General features: G+C 40.2%; 1 protein-coding gene across 1 annotated transcript in view; it reads right to left on the reverse strand.

Moving 5' to 3' along the window:
* The window catches only part of dpp6b (dipeptidyl-peptidase 6b), a 77,240-nt gene extending 62,360 nt beyond the window's left edge, over window positions 1-14,880 (reverse strand). The window contains exon 1 of the mRNA XM_087810805.1: window positions 14,393-14,880. Within this exon, the coding sequence (XP_087666931.1) occupies window positions 14,393-14,578 (186 nt within the window). The 5' untranslated portion in view covers window positions 14,579-14,880. The remainder of the gene's footprint in view (window positions 1-14,392) is intronic.
* Between the last annotated feature and the right edge of the window lie 9,265 nt (window positions 14,881-24,145).

The following is a 24,145-nucleotide window of genomic DNA, read 5'->3' on the forward strand; positions in this document are numbered from 1 at the left end:
CATCTTAAGACGTTTTTATTTGTTCAGGCTTTTCCTTGATTTTCTGGAACTCCTGTGGTGTTATCAGTTTTATCTTGATCTTTAAAGTATATACTTTATTAAGTATTGTTTTGATTGTTTAAGCGCTTTGTGACCCTGGTCTGGAAAAGCGCTGTATAAATAAAAATTACTTACTTACTTACTTATTTATTTCCACTAAATGTGGTTTCAGCAGCTCCTATGAAATGGTCTTAGATAACTTGAAAGGCTTCCATTGAAGGGCTCAGTGTAGCAGTTTAGTTGGATCAGATTTCTGCCTGTCAATCACGAAAAGCGTGAGAAACTTTTGATTAATCCGGACGGTTAATTCGACCCCTCGTCGCTGGAGGGTTCACCCGAGGAGAACACTATCTGGTCCCGATGGGACCGGCGTGTCAGGTTTAGGTGAAACCATCACAAAAGACGGGTTGACGGATGAAGATGGTTGACCTATAAAGTGAAGAGTCGTGTTTCCCTGACGAGTGATTGGCACAAAACGCTTTTTCCTCGTCATCGGATGACCTTCGGGTTTCCTTATCGGGTCCAGGTAATTAGTTGTTTTTTTTTCATTTATTCATAATTTAAAACTGCTGGGTAGATGTATTTTTTTGGAAATTCAATGAGGTTTTTAATCATCAAACCACAAGAACCACTAAAAATTATCATTTCAGAAAATTAATTAAATAATAAAAAGTTTAAAATAGAAACTTATCCATTTTTATTGCCAAAAACTCAGTTAAAACCTAAATATTAAATATACCTAAAAATGGATTACTGAGGACGAGAGGATACGGTCGATTCCTTTTGTAACTCTATGATAAAAGTTGCATTACTGGAAGGTTCTGGATGAATCCTAAACACTTAATGGATTTTTTTTTTTATTCCTTCGCAGAAATTCTAAATACCATTCGACACTTTCTTTGGTTTAACTCGGTAAATCAAAAACATTAAGTCTAACAATCATCGTCTTATTTCTCTCTCTTAAACCTCTTGGTACTTTCGATTTCGATTGACTTTTAAATCAATAACTTTGTGTAAAAAGCAAAAAAACAACATTAAAATAGAGCATTTAAGTCCAACAAATCATCGTCTTATTTCTCTCTCTTAAACCTCTCGGTACTTTCGATTTCGATTGACTTTTAAATCAATAACTTTGTGTAAAAAGCAAAAAAACAACAACATTAAAATAGAGCAGTGATACTGGAGGGATTATTTGAGCATTTTCCTTTCGTTCAAAAGCAAGACGACGTCAGAAAGAAAACAAAAATCAAAGAGCTCCCCACCACATCGTAAACACAGTTTTCCCTTGTAAACAAAAAAATAAAAAAAGGCCTCGGCGCTAAATTGTCGTTGCAGGATTTTCTCGTGACTTTGCCGACTTCAAAGCCAGACGTCTTCCTATCGCCCTTTTCACTGGGAGCATGTGTTTCCAGCGCCACGCAATGATGTGCCAGTGTGTCTGCGCTCGCCTCCCCCCGGGTGTGTCGCTGCGCTATCATGGCAGAGTCGATAAGAGAATCTGCCGGCGTGACACGGCGGATTACTGCCGCTCGCTCTCACAGACCGCGAGAGGACTCGGGAGGATATGGCGGCGACAGAAACATCGAGGCAGACGTTTCTTTTTTACTCGTCATTGATGATTTCCCTCCAGTTACTTCATGTCTGATTAGAAGGGGTTTTTTTTTCTTTCTTTGAATGTGCTGTTTACTCCTCTGAGGTGTCGGGAGCTTCGGGGACGGATTCTTCCGTCAAAGAAGCTAATCACGTTTGCTGAAGGACGAGTTGACTTCCGGGAGCTAAAAAAACCCGAATATGTTCACCTCAATTCTTGCACCTTCAAACACCTGACAATTGAAGGAGCTGCTCTGCCCTCAGACGCTGCAGAGGAAGGAGCTTCTGATCCAGATTCTAATTAATTTTCCGGGATAAATCGGATCATCACCCCGGTGGCTGCCGTTCGTACACACGTGTTGAGATGGTTGAGATTTGGGTATTAAATCGAGAACAAGGCGTAGCATAATAAAATATATTTCTTAACTTTCATTCTTCACCAAAATATCAATACTATTAAATATCAGGATTTATTTTTTTTATGAAACCATATCGATATTCAAGTGGTTTTTGGGGCTTTTTAAATCATATTTTATGTCCAATCATAGTTATTCTATGGTTAAGTTTTTACACAATAAAATTATTTTTTAAATGTACAATTAACATGCAAATATGGATGGTGTTTGTTCATTGCTAAATGGCAGCAGTCATTACGTCCTCCGTAGCTAAATGAGCAATGATATATCACAAGATCCCGATGATGACTGAGGACGAGAGGATACAGTCGACTCCAGCAGCTTTTTTAAAGATGATGTTTGGACATATTTTGGTTTCAAAACAAATGAAAGTAGTTACGACTTCATCAAGAGTCATGTGGTCTGTAAATTCTGCAACACCAGAGTCAAGTACTCGACAATACTACATGTTTTGTGACATGTATTGTATCAGTATATTCTCAACTTATTTTATTTGAGTGTTTTGTTTTTGGTGATATTGATTGAACTACTGCACAAAACACTGTGATTTCAAGATATGAGGTTCTCTGGTAGAATACTGAGGTGTTCTCATGCCATATAGGAGTTTTAGAACTTAGATCATACCCATAACCAAGAGTATAGCATCCTAAAAAAATGTGCCTGATCCACACCAACTGTGGTAACTTGATATAGAGGAGCAGAGGTTTTAGTTTGAGTCTCTCCAGAATACACAAGCTCCTCTATTATCTCTGAAGGAGAGTTGAGAAGTTGTGGAGAAAAGTCATTTCGGGCAACTTGTATCCATGATGGTTTACACATGTAGTTGAACAATGAACCAGCAAATGGTGAGCGTCACCTTTTGGCTCAGCTCTCTCTTGGCCTGACCGATCTGCCATCTTCAATCTTACCCTCACTCTTGAAATTTCCTATTTTTCGCGTTCGTTACGCTTTTGAGATAGTTTGGTCAATGACAGGAAGTTGTCGGCTTTATTTCAAGAGCCCAAGTTACTGCAGATACCGGGACTTGATTAATTCATCAATCGTTGAAAAATTGTCAGAATAAGTCCTTCTAACCAACACGTGCAACAACATTAGTTCCGATAAAGATGGGAGTATTTCCTGATGATGTATCCAGTTAAACTCATTGTTCGGAATCCATTTTTGGTTGCTAAGGTCAGAAAGGAATCTCTTCTTCTCTTGATTATCTGATGTTGGTACTATATTGCGTAAAAGTGTATCAAAGACCAGAGCAACCCACGAACATTTTCATCTACAACAATTCATCCGACTGAATTCACGAAAAGCTGGAACCTGTGACGGCAAATTAAACCTCGACTCACAGCGGCCTAATACACGGAGCTGCAAGGTTAAAGGGAGCGTTTTAAGTTAATCTCCTCCAAACAGCTGCGACCGACCATCAGACTTCTATTTCAACATGAGACGCGGCCCGTCTTCGCCGCCACATTAAAGTTTAATGGAACCCTCGATGGACGGCGATGTGGAAATGAAGAGGAAACGATGTTTTTTTTCGCCCCCCGAGTTAAAAGCATCGTCGGCTCCACGGACGACGTTTGAAAGGGAGGAGTAAACGGAAGGATGGATGTTCTTAGACGGCTGACGGCTGGTTGACAGGTCGCCCCGAGGAGAGGCAGCGCTTGATAAATGGTGTTGACGCCGCGGTCGTGCGAGGATGGATGACCTGTTGAGACGTCTCTTTGAACGAGACGCTGAGTGACAGCCGCCGGAGCCAATATCCACTCTCGGAGAATCTTCTTAGGACGAGGAGGGAGAGCTGTGTCATCACCAGATGGCAGCCCGAGCCATTAGTGAGCAACAGTGTTCCCGGAGCTTTACCCTTTTCCACCTTTGCAACCATGGCAACGCCGAGCACCAGGTCCTGCCGGGGATGAGGCTCCGAGTCCTGAGGGAGGAGCCGACGAATCTGCCTTTTCATGCCCTTTTTAAAAACCCGTCATTTAAGTCACTGTCGATCGCTTGGTAATTATCCACGTGTTACGCCCGGTTGTGTTCGTCTCACGCCGAGTCTGTCCCGACGGATCAATCCTCGTTCTTCCCAGTCTGTTCTTCCGTCCTCAGCCTTCTGTCTGAACCGTCCTTATCTCCAACCATCTGTCCAGCCTTGTCTTTATTTGCCGCTCGTTCTCTGCACGCTTGTCGTCCTCCAGTGTTTCCGCACATAAAGCTCAGTTACACACTTATTGCGTTGAAGGTTCGTGTGAGTGTGAGTCTCACCCGAACTTGTTGACTTAACACCTCCATGTTTGAAAACAAATGTGTTTGTGGTATCCCATGTGTTGTTGGGATACCACAAACACCATTTTTTTCAGGCCACGGGGTCACCTTGACCCAGAAATAACAGAAGGGTTGAGAACTTGCTTCACACTTATGTCACGATATGATATATTTCAATACACTTGCTGATTTTGTTGAACGGTTTTTAGGGAACACAGTTTTCAAGTGACGTTTTCTTTTGTTTCTCAGACTCTCTTTTGATTGAATTTATAGAACAGAAACCAAAATATGTCCCAACATCAGCTTTAAAAGCTGCCGGAGTTCACTGTATCCTCTCGTCCTCAGTCATCACCGACATCTAGCTGGATTTTGTGTTTCTTTAGTTTAATTGCAACACAAAAATAGTTTAAAAACACAAAAAAACATTGTGTTTATATTTTCATATTGATTGTAAATAGAAAATAATTTTAAAAATAAATATTTATTGAAATATAAACCATAAGAGCATGATGAAAAAATAAAATATCCTTTGAAAGGTTGAATATCAATACAGTCTCGTGAAACAGAATTTGCGACATATTGGTTTATCAACTTTTTTACACACCCTTACAACACATCGCTAGTTTTGTTAATACCACTGCAAGTAAAGTTGTTTTTTTATAGATATATTTTAATGATGATATTACTAAGTTTAGGTTGGAAAAAAAATGGATACTAAGTAATACGTTTTTTGAAAAAAAAAAAAAAGGAAAACGGTCTATGTTTATTAAGTAAAGTTTGTAGTTGATATTGGGTCAAAGTTTGATGTACAGTAAAATGGAAATAAAGAAGGCAATTCTTTGTATACAATTTTTGGTTCAATGAAAATTATTATTTATCACAATATGTATTTTCTGACCTGGAATATGAATACTGATGTTAATAATGATAAACTAATGTTGCCATGAGTTAGGAACATGCTTTAACTTTGGCACCTGAAGAAGAGCAATTTACAATTTATTTTTCTTTCACTTTTTCCTTTTCTTCTTCTTCCCTACATAACCCCCCATTTTCCACCCTACCTGCACTCTCCTCCTCACCTATCTTTATATCCATCACTCCTGATGACTGAAATGAAAACCTTTTTCTCTTTAGACACTTTCTTTTGCCAGTTATCTTTAGAGGCAACATCTTGGCCCGGGTTAACGTCAGAAGGTTCAATATACGAACATGAAAAAACAAGAAGAAAGTCCTGCTGTTCCTTCATCTCTCCTCCATTCATGTGCGGCGAAGTTTAGTCGGCGCTCGTGTTGCCTTTGAACGACTGCGTCTCCGCACAGGTGTATTTCTGTCTCGGGTCGGGCGCGCAGGTAAGCGAGCCAAACAGTTCGCACCTGATCAGATGAGGTCCGTCTTTCATCCGGCTGCTCCCGCCGCTCGTTTATCTCCACAGCTGCAGACCTCAAAGCTGAACTCCGACTCGGGAAGTGGGCCAGACTCTTACTTAGATGGAGAGGATCTGTGAGTGGGAGGCGCAGTCGAGTGCAGGCGAGGACAGATGCTGAGTTTGTGGAGGTGTGTAGTTGTGTAGTTGTGTAGTTGTGGAGGTGTGTCGTTGTGGAGGTGTGTAGTTGTGTAGTTGTGTAGTTGTGGAGGTGTGTCGTTGTGGAGGTGTGTAGGTGTGTAGATGTGTAGTTGTGGAGGTGTGTCGGTGTGGAGGTGTGTCGTTGTGTAGTTGTGGAGGTGTGTCGTTGTGGAGGTGTGTAGTTGTGGAGGTATGGAGGTGTGTAGTTGTGTAGTTGTGGAGGTGTGTCGTTGTGGAGGTGTGTAGGTGTGTAGATGTGTAGTTGTGGAGGTGTGTCGGTGTGGAGGTGTGTAGTTGTGTAGTTGTGGAGGTATGGAGGTGTGTAGTTGTGTAGTTGTGGAGGTGTGTCGTTGTGGAGGTGTGTAGGTGTGTAGATGTGTAGTTGTGGAGGTGTGTCGGTGTGGAGGTGTGTAGGTGTGTCGTTGTGGAGGTGTGGAGGTGTCTAGGTGTGGAAGTGTGGAGGAGTGGAGGAGTGGAGGTGTGGAAGTGTGGAAGTGTGGAAGTGTGGAAGTGTGGAGGAGTGGAGGAGTGGAGGAGTGGAGGAGTGGAAGAGTGGAAGAGTGGAAGAGTGGAAGAGTGGAAGAGTGGAAGAGTGGAAGAGTGGAAGAGTGGAAGAGTGGAAGAGTGGAGGAGTGGAGGAGTGGAGGAGTGGAGGAGTGGAGGAGTGGAGGAGTGGAGGAGTGGAGGAGTGGAGGAGTGGAGGAGTGGAGGAGTGGAGGAGTGGAGGAGTGGAGGAGTGGAGGAGTGGAGGAGTGGAGGAGTGGAGGAGTGGAGGAGTGGAGGAGTGGAGGAGTGGAGGAGTGGAGGAGTGGAGGAGTGGAAGAGTGGAAGAGTGGAAGAGTGGAAGAGTGGAAGAGTGGAAGAGTGGAAGAGTGGAAGAGTGGAAGAGTGGAAGAGTGGAAGAGTGGAAGAGTGGAAGAGTGGAAGAGTGGAAGAGTGGAAGAGTGGAAGAGTGGAAGAGTGGAAGAGTGGAAGAGTGGAAGAGTGGAAGAGTGGAAGAGTGGAAGAGTGGAAGAGTGGAAGAGTGGAAGAGTGGAAGAGTGGAAGAGTGGAAGAGTGGAAGAGTGGAAGAGTGGAAGAGTGGAAGAGTGGAAGAGTGGAAGAGTGGAAGAGTGGAAGAGTGGAAGAGTGGAAGAGTGGAAGAGTGGAAGAGTGGAAGAGTGGAAGAGTGGAAGAGTGGAAGAGTGGAAGAGTGGAAGAGTGGAAGAGTGGAAGAGTGGAAGAGTGGAGGAGTGGAGGAGTGGAAGAGTGGAAGAGTGGAGGAGTGGAGGAGTGGAGGAGTGGAGGAGTGGAGGAGTGGAGGAGTGGAGGAGTGGAGGAGTGGAGGAGTGGAGGAGTGGAGGAGTGGAGGAGTGCGGCGCTGCCCTCGGGTCGATGTGTTCGCCGTGAATTAAGACTTTCACGCCTGAGCCTTGGTGGGAGTTTTTTTCTTCAAAGTTTGAGATTCTTCTGACGCAGCAAGAACACCTTGAACAGATATTTCTAGCTTTTACTATGGTTGGCTTTATAGGGTTTATTCTTGAAGACTTGAAGGATTTTAGAGGTTGTTGTGTCATGTTTTATTTCATTTATATAAAGTCTGGGGAAAATGTTTACAAAAAATATACAACCAAAGTATATTGTTTCTTCCAAAAAAAAAGAGCTTTTTATTAATGTTACACGACTTTGACCAGGACTATTTCGACAGCACAAATTTATTTTTGATTATTTTTGCTCAAGACAAAAGCTGAACTTTTCCTTGTAAGAAAATGTAGCTGCTCTTGACCTTCCTTGTAAAGAAAAGAGTAATCCAACAAAAAGTGCACTTCTGAAGTCGATATATTATAATTATGAATAATATTATCGCCCACTCCAACAACAAGTCCCATGATGCACTGCAGCAGTTGAGTCTATTATGAAAGGGTTCGAGACAAAAGGTTAATTTTCCTTGGAAAATGCTGTAGCTACTCTTGTCCTTCCTTATAAAACCCCAATTTTATCTGAGTATCTGAACTTAACACCTGTAGAGTCCATCTTGAGTTGATTTATATTATTATAATATATTCCACAAGTCCCATGATGCACTGCAACCGTTTATTATATGAAAAAATATGCCACTTTAAACCAAGTTTAGCCGGAAAATGAAATTTGTTTGAGAATTGCTGTTATTTTTAACCCCAAAAGTAAAATAAAAGTAGCCCCTCTTGTCCTTCCTTGTAAAATATAAGCGTTTATTCGGATTACGACGACTACTGATGGCTGTTTTTGCTACGTTAGCGAGGTCGGACAAGAATCCAGATTTTTCTTTTGACAGTGTCCCCTTTTGGTTCTGGCCTACAACGTCGACTACAAGTATCGATTTATCGTCTTCTTCTTCTGTTAAGGGTTGCAACTGTGAAGTGTGTGTTGCATTAGTTTCTATTCTTTCTATTCCAGCCTATGCTATGGTAGACGGGTGTGAAAACGATTCAATAAAATTGATTTGAATGGAAAATAAATTAGTAATATCTGGACTTGAGAAAGTAATGCGTAATAAAAAAAATAGTTGGTGTCAATGACCGATAAATCCCATAATTTCCACCAGTTTAACCCAAAATTATTCAGTATATTAAACCATGTTAAGGCCAATGGGTTAACTTGGATAAAGTATTTTGGACAAAATAAAGTAGCCCCTCTTGTCCTTCCTTGTAAAATGTAGCTATGATTAAATCCCATAATGCACTGGATCAGCTCAGTTTCACGCTGCTCTTCATCGATATCATCCGGAGACAATTACCTGAGAAAGCCTCGTTACTTCACTTATTCAAACGACGGCAGCAGGTTCCCGAACCCTCCTCCAGAGATGTCGTCGGAGCGTCTCACGGTTTATCTCATCGCCGCCAGCTTCCTCCGAGAGACTATCAAACTTTCTCTCTCCATTAAAAGTAGCATTAAAAAGCACTCCCCGCGCACCTTTAATCACGGGCGTGCAGCCGAGGGGGAGGAGGACTCACTAAAGCGTCGCGCCGACGCGTTTATGAACTTTGATTAACGGAGGACGCGGTGAGTAAGACGCACACGGTCGCACAAACGTGTTTGACGTGAAGCAAAATAAAGATGCTCTTTGCTTGCAATTGTAGATGATGAATGTTTTTCAGAATCTTAGACTAACATTAGCATGTGGCTGCTGTACGACGCCCTATTTACGCTGTGCAGGTTTCTGGGCGACAGGAATATAAAAGAAGCTTCTTGATGATTCATGAAGGTGAGCTGAGGAACTAAAAAAGCTATTTATAGTGTTTGGACCCGTTTTTCTTAGGTTTATTTCCATTTTTTATTTGGATCAACAAGTGCGGATTGTTAGCGGAGCCTTCATTGAGTTTTCATTCGGTCCTTTGCTTGATGCTGTATTTATGAGCGAGTCAACGTCACGACAGCGCGGCGGAGTCGATTTCTCCGAGGAGTCCTGACACAACCGTTTATCAACCAGACGGAAGATGAATTATGAATCGACTTCTTGTACCGGCAGCTGATTTAAGTTGCACAAGCAGCCGAAAATCTGCTGGAAACGAGGAGAGAATCCGCTCGCCAACCATTTACAGTCGTTAACGCTCCACGTGGTGACGGAGGAGAGAAGCACTGAAACGGTGCATACCTCTGCCAAAGATCTCATTTCCATGGTAGGAAAGAAGCACTGAAACGGTGCATACCTCTGCCAAAGATCTCATTTCCATGGTAGGAAAGAAGCACTGAAACGGTGCATACCTCTGCCAAAGATCTCATTTCCATGGTAGGAGAGAAGCACTGAAACGGTGCATACCTCTGCCAAAGATCTCATTTCCATGGTAGGAGAGAAGCACTGAAACGGTGCATACCTCTGCCAAAGATCTCATTTCCATGGTAGGAGAGAAGCACTAAAACGGTGAATACCTCTGCCAAAGATCTCATTTCCATGGTAGGAGAGAAGCACTGAAACGGTGCATACCTCTGCCAAAGATCTCATTTCCATGGTAGGAGAGAAGCACTGAAACGGTGCATACCTCTGCCAAGGATCTCATTTCCATGGTAGGAGAGAAGCACTGAAACGGTGCATACCTCTGCCAAAGATCTCATTTCCATGGTAGGAGAGAAGCACTGAAACGGTGCATACCTCTGCCAAAGATCTCATTTCCATGGTAGAGTTTTAAGCACTAGACCAGCAGGTAGTTTGAAGGATTAGAATCATCTGCGAAAAAACGCACATCGATTTGATTGTTTTATCTAGTTCTGAACTGAGCTGGACGCGTAAGCAGCAGCGGTTAGAAGCCATACGAGTGAATTTATTTACCTTTAAATTTTCCCTAAGTTTAAACTACAGAACAATTTGTGAAAAATTAATTTGAATACAATAATAAATATTTAGCCAACACATAATAAGGGAAGGATCCAAACGTAGTGAAGCAGGACGGAAGCTGAAAATTCCTTACTGTAGCTACTCTCGTCCTTCCTTATAAAATACGATTTTATCCAACCAATAGTGCACATCTGGAGAATATATACATAAGTCCCATGATGCACTGCAACAGTTAAATAATATAATATAGTTATAAAAGGGCTCAAGTTTAAAACTTGTAAAGTGTAGGTTCTCTTGTCCTTCCCTGTGAAATATATATTTTATCCAAGCATACCAAACTTAACACCTGATGAGCACATCTAGAGTTCAACGTTTATAATATTATTGTTATTACCCACCCATACCACAAGTCCCATGATGCACTGCAACAGTTGATCATAAGAAAACAATGTTTGCCACTTCAAACCAAGTTGAGCCTGAAGCTGAACTTTCTTAAATAAAATACATTTAAAAAACTTTTTAAAAGAAACTATTCAATCTCTTACTGAGGAGTTTCCTACTTGAACTTGGAATTAAAGTATTTTCAAGAATATATATAATATTCAGAATAAAATACCTTTCTATCATATTGTTTTGTTTTACTCACTGCGAATACTTTTTAGAAAATACAATGTATAGAAGCTAAAGTTATATATAAAATACTGTAAGTTCTTATTCCTTCCATCAGCACCAACGTTAGACGAGGAATAAAAACCATGATTGTGTGGCTTTACGACGATATTTTAGTATTCAAATCCATCTGGAAAAACACACCCGACACGACATTCCATCAATATAAGCTCCAATCCTCCAAACAAATGGCCGTTGGCCCCAGAAGAGCCCGGCGTTGAAGGAATTAAACAGTTGTTTACAAAAAGAATTAGACTAATGCGCGGCTCAAACCTAAATAAACTGCGGGATATAACGAATTAAGTCGGAGCTAATTACACAGATTAAGAGAAACGAGTCCATTTCTGCTCTTTTTTTCCTCCTGCTCGGCGAAAAACAAACCTGCTCCGAACTCTGGACTTCTGGGGAATAAGAAACAATGTTTGTCGAAATGGTTTCCTCATCTCTGGAGGGTGCGGGGAAAAAAAAGTCAATTTCATGCTCCAGCACGACTCCGGGGGAGTCTGCGGCGACCAAAGGGTTAACAGACCTAATGACATCGGAAAATAAACTTTGCCCGCGATTAGAAGGAAGAAGTGTGACGAGCAGGAATCTCGATCAGACATCAATAATTCAGCCTCAGCCTTGGCAGCCATTTTAAATAAAGTCATCTCCTGGATTTACGCTGACGCACGTCAGACGACTGGGTTTTTGACTCGTGTTCTAACAGATTCACAGATGAAGATTGAACTCCTGATGATGATGATGATGATGATGATGATGATGAGACGAGTGGTTTGACTTCACAAGAGCTGAGAAGATTTCATCAGCCTGACTCCTCATGAAGGAACCTCAGGTTATGACACCATGAAGAAAATAACAATAAATGTTGCTTTAAATTACAATTAAATGGGGTTTTTTTTGAAGGGCAATCAATTAAAAAGACATATTATGTTAAAAAATCTGAAAATTACGAGCCCATAATAAAATAAGTTTAAAACCCCTCTGTTACGATGGTTAATTCTTGTGTTATCTCAGGGTCAAGGTGACCCAAAGGCCCGAAAACAAATGTGTTTGTAGTATCCCTTGTGTTGTTGTCTTTGCTTCAAACAGAACGACCTCCCCGACTGCCAGGAATAAATATGCGGTGGAGGAGGTTCGTAATCCTGACCCCAAAAGCAACAAGGGATAAAACAATTGTATTTGTTTACAAGCCTTCGGGTCAAATTGACCCTGAGATAACACAAGGGTTGAAAAAGGGATAGACATGTGACTCACAAGGGTTTTGTTAACATTGATGTCTTAATTTCTAAAATGGTCCTGGATGATTGAGAAAATAACTTTTATATAAGACTTCAGTTATGTTTTTTGTAAATAAGTATTGTACTTAAAGTACATTTTTCTAAGCTAAATGCTTTAAATCTCTAACTTATTAATAAACTATAATACTATATAGAAAAGAAACTTAAAGCCGTGGTTTAACATATTTATTAATTTACAAAATATATATATATATATATGTATATATATATTTAAATGACAATAAAATTGAAAGTGGATATTGGTTTATAAAATGCATGTTTTTAAAGATCAAATTGATTAAGATAAAACATGTTACATTAAAGTAAAATTTGTTTAATTAGGCAAAAACAAATGAGATAAGAGTTACTGCATTAAATATATGCATTTGTGTGCTTTTAAAAGCTAAATTATTTATATCATGTATAACATTTAATAAGTTATGTTTCTCTGGAAAAGGGTCTGGGCTTAAAAATAACAACTTGGTCTCGAGGCTAATATTAATTGGAATGTATGTTCGTTTGTTGTCGTCTGTGTCTTAATGTTCATGTAAAAAAAAAAGTCCTGGACAATTAAGGAGCAAAAAAAGCAAAGAGGATTATTTTTCTTGTAGCGTCTTAGTTTTTCACACCGACTACCATTGAAATACTTTGAATCAATAGTTTTGATCGAGTTTTCAGCATGATGCAGATTTACTTGGATGATTTACACAAGCTTCATCTTCATCCACATCTTCATCCTCATCATCATCCTTATCATCACCATTTTTCTCACTAGCATCATCCTCCTCATCATCTTCATCCTCATCACCAGCATCATCATCCTCCTCATCTTCATCCTCATCACCAGCATCATCATCCTCCTCATCTTCATCTTCATCTTCATCCTCATCACCAGCATCATCATCATCTTCCTCATCTTCATCTTCATCACCAGCATCAACATCATCTTCATCTTCATCCTCATCACAGCATCATAATCCTCCTCATCTTCATCTTCATCCTCATCACCAGCATCAACATCATCTTCATCTTCATCCTCATCACAGCATCATCATCCTCCTCATCTTCATCTTCATCCTCATCACCAGCATCAACATCATCTTCATCTTCATCCTCATCACAGCATCATCATCCTCCTCATCTTCATCTTCATCTTCATCCTCATCACCAGCATCAACATCATCTTCATCTTCATCCTCATCACAGCATCATAATCCTCCTCATCTTCATCTTCATCCTTATCACCAGCATCAACATCATCTTCATCTTCATCCTCATCACAGCATCATCATCCTCATCTTCATCTTCATCCTCATCACAGCATCATCATCCTCCTCATCTTCATCTTCATCCTCATCACCAGCATCAACATCATCCTCATCATCACCAACATTCCCCATCATCGTCTTCATCCTCATCACCATCATCTTCATCATAATCATCATCATCTTCATCCTCATCATCCTCATCTCCCTCATCTTCATCATAATCCCCAGCATCTTCATCCTCATCATCCTCATCCACATCTTCCTCATTATCCCCAGCATCAGCCTCAGCCTCAGCATCATCCTCACATCACCATCATCACCATCATCTTCATCATCATCACCATCATCTTCATCATCATCACCATTGTCATTTTCATCATCACCAGCATCTTCATCTTCATCCTCATCGTCATCACCATCATCTTCATCATCATCACCATCATCATCATCCTCATCACCATACTTTTCATCATCACCAGCATCTTCATCTTCATCCTCATCACCTTCATCATCACCATCATCTTCATTATCACCAACATCATCACCAACATCATCACCGTCATCAGCATCATCATCATCTTCATCATCACCATCATCACCATCATCATCATCTTCACCATCACCATCGTCATCTCCATCATCACCAGCATCTTTATCTTCATCATCACCATCATCATCATCGTCATCATCTTCCTCGTCATCACCAGCATCATCACCGATATCAGCATCATCTTCCTCATCATCACATCTACCATCATCTTCATCTTCATCTTCATCATCACCATCATTCCCATTCATCAGCATCGTCATCATACACATCATCCTCCTCATCTTCATTCTCCTCATCACCAGCATCAGCATCAGCCTCATTCTCCTCATCCTCATCATCCTCATCATCATTCCCATTCAGCATCCCTATCATCATCATCCTCCTCCTCATCCTCCAGACACAGACGTGTGACACACCAAGTCGGTAACTCTTAAAAAAACGCGGGTTATCTCGGGTCAGACTCTGGACTCACATCCTCGTCCTCTCTGGAGCATTTCTTGCGGTGGTACTGGACGAGGGTCCTCCCGTCCACGAGGGTCTGCGGGGTCTTCTCCTCGTCCGCCACATGCCCGCCGAGCAGGTGACTGGCCTCGGGTCGGTGCGGGAAGGAATTGTTGGTGTTGATCTTCCCGCTGAACCTCTGGTACAAAGAAGCCATGACGATACCGGTCCAGAGGGAGGAGGATCCGTCGATACTTCCTCAGCATCCACGCTTGTCTCTCCTCTCGTCTGCTCCCAGAACCTCTGATCCAATAGTCGATCCGAGCTTTTTCCACACACGCGCGGAAGCAGAACCGACGGACACTTTGGTTTCCCGGGGAGGAGGAGGAGGAGGAGGAGGAAGAAAAGGGGGGGAGACGGACTCGCAGACCCGGTGGTCGGTGCCGCAGACGCGCCGTGCATGAGAAGTGACCCGCAGCCTGACTGTGGCGCTTTTGTCAGGAGAAAACACGCGCGCAAAGTCTGCCCTTTCCACGCGCACGAAACTTCAAACCGCACCAGTGTGTTCTGAAGATTTTATACGCAAGGGTTTTAAAATGAAAAAAAAAAATGTTTGGAATCGTTTTTGGAGAAAATCAGTGTAAATTGTGGCAGAACGGAGTGAGAGCGCCGTTGGGTGGCGGAGCGCGGTATGACAGGCTTTTATTGTTCCATATTCTTTCCTTTTTTTTCTTAAACATTTGATCACATTTAATGATCGCCAGCCTAAAATAATTTTGAAATAATGTAAGTAAGTAAGTAAGTAATATTTATTTATATAGTGCTTTTCCAGACCAGGGTCACAAAGCGCTTAAACATCAAAACAATATTCAATAAAGTATATACTTTAAAGCTCAAGATAAAACTGATAACACAAGAGGAGTTCCAGAAAATCGAGGAAAAGCCTGAACAAATAAAAATGTCTTAAGATGTTTCTTGAAGGAGTCAGTAGATCATAAAACACAAAGAGATGAAGATCGTTCCAAAGCTTAGGAGCAACAGCCTGGAAGGATTTCTCTCCTCTGGTCCTGTATTATTCTTCTCTTAATATGGTGTGAATAGTATGATTTGAATGTGGATCATTGGTTGGTTAAAATTCAACACTAGATTTAAAAAGCTCTTCATACAGTAGATGTTCCGCAAAGATGGCGTAGCTTAAAGGGAAACTAATGTAAAAAAAAAAAAACTCTTCAGAGTCACTCACATGTTTTAAATCTTACTCTCCAAGATACAGTAAGTCTCTCATCATGACCATGATGTGAAGTTATTACTTTATAAAGTTCTACCAAGAGGTTACGAGAGGGGAGTTCATTATGACGTAATAATGGCTTCACTTCTCCTCCAGCCAGCTGTAATCACGCCCCCGCTTTGTTTATACAACAGGTTCCTAGGAGGTGGAGACTTCCGGGATTGATGACGAGTGGTGACACACCTTGATGTTTGATTAATCACAGTAGAGTGGGTGTGGTTATGGTAAACAGATGTTCATCTCCAGAAAAACAACAAGTGTTTTCAGTGGGCGGGGCTTAAGATCATTTTCTAATGTAAATATTTAAATGAAAAGAGAGTTTTGTACAAACAGACACTGATGATACAATAGAGTCTCAACATCTATTTAAGAAACACTTAAATCAACACATTAGTAGAACTTTGAACTAAGCAAGATGTTTAAGAGATTATACAAGTCAACAACTCATCCAGAAACTAATAAATAAGCAGATTGTTTATACATCTCTGGTTAAATAATGTGTTCAATTTCCAGTACAAAACGAGTTTAAAGATTGTTTTTGTCAAAGAACTGAACTGGAAAGGGACTGAGACAGTTTATACCTCTGCCAAGGAGATTGTATTTACATGATCCTGAAGGCGCAGAGATCTTTCCTGATAGACCACAGTTTGCTGCATTAGCGTGATACAAAGGTAACCTAGCAACCCTAAAAACAACATCGACCAACCAATAACACATTCGATTTTGTCAATACAGTCACATGGAAATTGAATTGTATTGTTATTTCACATATATTTTTGTTAACTGTTCTTGTTTTTCTGCAACATGCTACGATGCTAAAGCACTACATCAACAATTTAAAGTTGCAGAAAGAAACCAGCGTATACTGAGGTGCAGCATCGACAACTAGAATGTAATCAGACTTCTATCGTTTCTTTTCCAGCATTTCCTGAAAATTTGATTCGAATACGTTCAGAACTTTTTGAATCAAAAAAGCGAATAAACTTCATTGGACGAGGTAAACGGAGACACTTGCTATAAATTTAGTTTTTCATAATGTTCCTGTTTGTTGTAAATGCAGTATTTCTGCGAAGTGAGAGCAGCTCGAAGAAGGTGAAGTTTTCTCTTTAATAACTTTGCTCCACTGGAAATGAAATTGCACTTCATGCTCGAAATAATGGTTTCATAAGATTCTCTACGACACCACTTATTGTTCTCCTCCTGCAGGAGCAGCTTCAAATTACATTTAATATCCCTTTTTTTTTTTTAATTTCACTCATTTTCTACTCCCCCTCATGTCGATTATTTTTAAAATAATCTGTTCTTTTTTTTAGAGTTAAAGGCAAAACTGTTTGTTCATTTTAATGTAGCGACTGGAGCTCAGTTGTCCAAAAAGACAAACTTAAAAACATCCAAATACCTCCGTACTGATCGTCTGTAACGTCCATCTTGTATTGAAGCCTTGATAAGAGCAATTCTTCCGGATAAAAGTCTTTGTTTTAAGTTTGTTTTTAGCAGAAGACGGCAGCGTTCGCTTGAATTTTGATGAGGATAAACTTGTTAGAGATTATATTAGTAAACAACTCATCCAGAAATATTCCTAATCGGCTTGAAAATACTTTTTTATTAACTAAGATGATCACTACTCATCACCGTCATCTTCATCTTCATCATCACCAGCATCTTCATCCTCATCACCATCATCGTCATCGTCATCACCATCATCTTCATCATCACCAGCATCTTCATCCTCATCACCATCATCGTCATCGTCATCACCATCATCTTCATCATCATCACCGTCATCTTCCTCCTCATCTTCATCTTTATCACCAGCATCATCATCATCCTCCTCATCCTCATCACCATCATCTTCATCTTCTTCATCACCAGCATCATCATCACCATCATCTTCATTTTCATCTTCATCATAACCAGCATCATCACCGTCATCAGCATCGTCATCATCATCTTCCTCACCATCATCATCATCTTCATCACCACCGTCATCAGCATCATCATCATTATCTTCCTCACCATCACCATCATCTTCATCTTCATCTTCATCTTCATCTTCATTTTCATCCTCGTCCTCGTCCTCGTCCTCGTCCTCGTCCTCGTCCTCGTCCTCGTCACCATCATCCTCATCTTCATCATCCTCATCACCATCATCTTCATCATCACCAGCATCATCACCGTCATCAGCATCATCATCATCTTCCTCATCATCACCAGCATCTTCACCATCATCTTCATCTTCATCCTCATCCTCATCCTCTTCATCTTCATCACCCTCATCCTCATCCTCATCCTCATCACCATCATCTTCATCTTCATCATCACCCGCATCATCACTGTCGTCAGCATCATTATCATCTTCCTCATCATCACCATCACCAGCATCTTCACCATCACCATCATCTTCATCATCACCATCACCATCATTCCCATTCATCAGCATCGGTATCACTACTAAAAAAGAAAAGCTTAAACATTGTTATTAATATATATATATATATATATATATATATATATACATATCATCATAACATTTAAAAAAAACTATAAAATAACCTAAATGTAGCTTATTTTTATATCCATAGTCTTTTCTTCCTTCTTTTTATTCAATATCTAGCATTACATCTTAAATGGAGGGCGCCTTCTCCGTTACGGGGTTGGTAGAGATTTGAGCTTGAATGTTAATAAAAGGAAATTTGGATCAAGAGTTGGATTTGCGACGAATAAGTCGACACTATAAGCCGTTTTTTTTTTTTTTTCCAGAACGAGAAGACAAGGACGTCCGCGTGAATCTTGTTCGTATGCAATGAAACTCACTTAACGCTCGCTCAGGTTAGCATTGTGACACCAAACTCAACAACTTCTTTAGAAACACTAATCAAACGCGAGATAAAGGATAAAGTCGACGATCAACCGTTCGGCTCCTCTGTGTATTCAAACAACTGATGAAAAGCAGATTCTTTCACCAACAACCCTGAGACGCCTTCATGTTCTGCTCAAGGACGTGTACAGAGGAACTCTCGTGACGTCGACGGTGAAACTGTTTTCTTTTGTAGCGACTGACAGACGCCCGCATGATTCGAGACCGTCGAGGCCGTTAGCTTCTCCGAACAACTGTCACCGAGCTAACAGACGGTAATGGCTGCCATTAGCTCCTCGATAAAAGCCCAACGGTTTTCGTCGGCTCAGTTTTTACTAAACTAATGGTTTGGTTAATGGTTGGAATGATGACATCACTCAAACCAGCGCGCGAGGGTCACAGACAATTTGATAAGATTGATTTACTCTTTCAGGTGCTAATAGATAAGCTGTGTTCGTTCCACAACCTCGGCATAGTTTGGATTGTTGTTGAACTTTTTTTTACTAATGATTTCCCTCAAAATACAGCAACATATACTTGTTTTTTAATTTTAATTTTCTAACCAACATAATCATTACTAAAAAAATATACACTTTTTTATTTTTAAATATATAAAAAAACAACCTATTTAAATAACCTACATTTAGCTTTTATATATATATATATATATATATATAATGGGATAATTACACTTGTTTTTTCCTTGTTACCTCCATATTTTTTATATATAAATATTTTCCCCTTTTTTCAGAGATTACCATTTATTTTTATTAAATATGTCTTTCTTTAGGCTTGAGGTCCCTTTTGAATATTACTTGAAAACAAATGAATAATTCAGTTCATTTCAGAGTAGATGTCTTACTTGCTAATTCAAAAATTCAGTTTTAAAGTTGTTTACTGTCTCAATTCTTTCATTACAATGAATTGTTTTCAGCCTTCAAATGTTTTTCTCTCAGTCCTACTTTTCATAACAAAAACAACAATATTTCTTGGTTAAATTCAACACAAACTTTAAAGAACGTCTTAAAAAAAACTTCATCACATACAGTAGATGTTAATATCATAAACTGTTGTCTTTCAAAAGCTGTTTTTAAAGATTGTATATGTCAATAACTCATTCAGAAACTTCCGAAAAGCAGATTGATAACGCTTATTTTTTATTAACTTAGATAATCAGTATTAAAAAAAAACGTCTTCATTAAAATATACGTAAAATTTAAAAATAACCTGTATATATCTTATTTTTTAACATTTTAACATTTTAGAGCATAATTACATTTAACTTATTTAATTGTAATCTCCATATTTTCTTAGTTTTTTTTCCAGATTTCTTCAAAGTTTACCTCTTTTGTTCAATATGTCTGTATTTAGGCTTGAGGGTAAATATTACTTAAACATATTTTTAGTTTATTCTGCTTGTTTCTTTAGTTTTACATTTAAAATGGAAGGCGTATTGTCTGTTCCCTGATAGTCGAGATGTGACCTTGTTAACGGTGAAACGATAAGTCGCCACAAAAGCTACTTTTTTCCAAGCCGAGATTTAAGAAGGTGGTGGATCCTAACTCCACATGTGTTTGGAGAAGACATTCAAGCGTGTCCTGTGGGGGGTTCTCCGGGGGATATGTAGTCTCAGATACCCTGTTAAGGACTTTAGGTTCTCTGTACGAAGTCAGAGCTTGGTTCGGTATTAAGTCGGACACCTTTCCGGTCGGAGGGTCGGACTTCGTCGGGGCTGCCCTTTGTCACCGATTCTGGTCATAACTCTGAAGGACAGAATTTGAAGGTGCGTTGAGGGGGTCCGGTTTGGGATTAGGTCACTGCTTTTTGCAAATGACGTGGTCCTTTTAGCCTCATCAGACCCGTGACCTTCTCACTTGAAAGGTTCGCAACCGAGTTTGAAGCGGCGAGGATGAGAATCAGCACCTCCATGGATCTCAGTCAGAACAAGGTGAGGGGAGCCTTCTCAGGGTCCTGCCCCAAGTGAAGGTGTTTAAGTATCTTGGGGTTTTGTTCACGAGTGAGGGAAGAATGGAGCCTTCCTAGTCTGGGCTTCCCTGCTGAAGCTGCTGCCCCCACGACCCGACCCAGGCAAGAAAAAGATGAGATGAGGTTAGTGTGGAACCTCCTCAGTATCTTATCTTATCAAAGCTCATTATTAAATATGAGGCTTTAAATTCCGCAACGATCCTTTAATGAAACGGAGTATTCACAGTTCAATTGGGAGTAAGTGCCCACATCTCTCAGTGGATAGACTCCCGTAATAACATCGGCTCCCGACATTTCTTCACTTCCTAACGCCGTCTCCCCAGACGTCCCTCAGGAAATCCATCCCTGGCCGGGGTGACATCGGCCCCGGCGTCCCTGATAGATGCCTTCCAATCATCCTCACCTGCCCCGCTTTAGTGAAGTGTGGCGCCGCCGAAGCACTCCCCCGAGGATCTCAGGAAAACCCTGGCCTCAGCACGACTGCGCTATCGCCCGCCCGCAGACCCGGCGGCGGAATGGAACGCCGCCACCTTCCCTGCAAAAAACGCAGTCCGCCGTGACTGGGAGGCGAGGAAAATGGTGAAGGAATGTTGACGTTCCCTCGGTTGGTACTCCAAGTAGATCCGAGCGTCACCTCCTGGATCCAGGATTTAATTGGGAAGTGAAGGAGGGACTCGTACCCTCACTCATTTAGACAAACTGTTCAATCAACCGCCGTCGCTAATTACCCACGATGCACCGGCGCCATTTGGATTAAAGCCACTTATTCATTATTACTGCGAGACGTTTGTTTGTTATTGCAAAGTGATCTGTGACGACTATCTTTGATCTATCGCCTTCTATCTGCAGTTCAAGGAACAACAGTTACACAACTTAATAACTTCAATAGAACACAGAATCAACAAGCCAAACTTTTGGTCTGTGGCATCTAGACTTGAAGAAATTTAGACCTCATTTACACCTGAAGGAATTTAACAATTGCGCTTTTTGGTTGGCATTTTGGTGGCGTTTGACGCAGTCTTTTGCCAAATTTCGTCTTTATCTTCCTTGTCATCCTTTTGTTTTTTTCCCTTTTTTATTAAAGGAGGAGTAAATGATGTTCAAAAGGTTGTGAGGAAGTCAGATTATTTTCTAATACACTGTATCGATTTTCAACAGCTCTGTTTCGTTTTATCATTTTTGGCTTGCGAATCATATTTTATGTATCACTATAGTTTCTTCATGATTTTCAGTTCAATAATGTGTGTAAACGAAATAATTATAAAATATAATATATATATATACAGTTAACATGCAAAGATTCAAGTCGTTTTCATTTTTGTGTTGCAATTAAACAACCGGCCTCTAGATGGCAGCAGTCGTTACAACCTTCGCAGCTTAAAAAAAACAATCCCAGCGATGACTGAGGACGAGAGGATACAGTCGACTGTACAGCAGCTTTTAAAGCTGATGTTTGGACATATTTTGGTTTCAAAACAAATGAAAGCAGTTACGACTTCGTCAAGAGTCATGTGGTCTGTAAATTCTGCAACACCAGAGTCAAGTACTCGACAATACTACACATACATACTTGTTACTAGAGTATCGCAATATATGATATCGTTGATTTACCCCTGTATAGCGATATGTATCTTATTGCCAGGTTCTTACAAAAACACAGCCCTTATATTTTAATTAGTAGATCTTAAGACCACTTTTTTAAGGTCTGGATATTGTCTCAGTCTCGAATGCATTTTAACAGTCAACATAAAAACTGTTGCTCCTGATATTTCTTGGAATAAGACTTGTTTTGAAGAGACAGTCGGTTTGAAATTCATTTCTTTATTTTTATGGCTCATCATTATGTTTTGCTTCTTGTACCTTATTATGGATTTGTGTTACTCCATTAGATATTTATTTTAGACTTTAATTGAACGACTCACTTTCTTATCAGGGTTCCTTTATGTTCATAAACATCACACTCGCAACATGAACCTTTAAATAGTCTGAGCTCAATAATTGAACCATATCTCACTTTTACCTCTGCCAAGGAACTCATTAGTTTATAAACAACAGAAAACAAAATGAATAAAACTACAATGACTCAAGTTTTTGTTGGAGAATCAGACCTTAGCCACAGTGGTAAAAGTACCAAATCCTTACCAAAAAAACAACCAGTGATTCCAGAAATACAAGAACTACTTAACCCTTGTGTAATCTCAGGGTCAAGGTGACCCGAAGGCCCAAAAAAAAAATGTGTTTGTGGAATCCCTTGTGTTGACTCTGAGTCAAAGTGACCGACCTCCACCACTGCATATGTATTTCTGGAAGCCAGGGAGGTCCTTGACCTTAACCCAGAAATGACATAAGGGATACCACAAACACATTTATCTCAGGGTCACCTTGCAATAAACAATAAACAACACATTTAAGTTTTCTAGTAATGAACAGAGCCACACAAGCTTCAGGCATAGAAGCTGTTTAAAGTCTGTTTCAAATCCTTCAAAAACTTCCTGGATCCTGATGGTAAAACAGTTCCATAATTTATTGCGACATTTTATGCTCTTATGACCGAGAGGAAAAGGTTTAGAACACTAAATGCTTGTTGTTTTGTGATATAAAAAAACAAGCCGTAACTTTATGACCATCCTCTCAAGAATGAACAATTATAAATGGTATAAAAATGGCATTGATAATCTTTGAAAAATATATATTTGCTTTTATTTTTTCATGAAGAAAATATTCCAGTAACTGAATTTAAGTGTAGATGTTTTGTTAATTCTATGCATGAGGCGTGTGCTCCCGCGGCGTCCCGAGGCACGACTTGTTTAATATAATTCATCTATAATGCTGGGAATTAATGTGTTTGCCACTGCGGTTCATCTTGTTTCCAGCCGCGCACAAACCAAGTGACAACAATTAATTGGATGGAAGTGAAATCGGGTCAATCGATGTCGGGTGGGAGGCCAGTAATATCTCATTTCCCCGCAAACATCATTTTGCTAAACTGGAAAATTCCCCCAACGTTTTCCACACGCGTGTAGCAGCAGAACACGTTTATTCCTCTCCGAGAAGCGTTATTAGATCTGGAGGCTGCGGTGACACCGGATGCAAATACAGGGAGATGTTTTTCTTCTTCTCCGCTGCCACTGAGATGTTTTCCGAGTCGAGAGCATTAATCGGCCGTGACTCGCTTAATGAGCGCTTGATTAAAACCATCATTTCCTTACTTTTATTTTATGAAGACGGAGGACGAGTTGAAGTAACACCGTTTTTTCTTTCATCTTGTAAAAACTCTAAACTTACAGTCTTCTTTGTTTTTTTGTGTTATTGACCTGCACAAGGGTTTAGTTTTAAACAAATAAAGTTTTTCACATAGAAATGTAGCTCTACATCTTTTAACAGTTTTAGAGCATCAAGAACTTTACCCAGAATTCTTTGTTTACAGGAAGACACTCGCCTTTTATGTTTTGATGTGTCCTGGAATTTTAAGGTATTTTTAGCCTTAAAATTTGCTGTTTGTTTTAGTTCACCCATGTTAGCGTTGAGTCCCCAAAATCGACAACTTATCACTTTTTTCGAAACACAAATGGAAGGCAGGAGGCATTTGAATAAGATGTGCAGATATTGCAAAATTTAAAAAAGCACCTGAAGAAGAGCCACTTGGATTTTTT

The sequence above is a fragment of the Callionymus lyra genome, chromosome 16, assembly GCF_982586985.1.
Source record: "Callionymus lyra chromosome 16, fCalLyr1.hap1.1, whole genome shotgun sequence".
In the NCBI taxonomy this organism is placed as follows: Eukaryota; Metazoa; Chordata; class Actinopteri; order Syngnathiformes; family Callionymidae; genus Callionymus; species Callionymus lyra.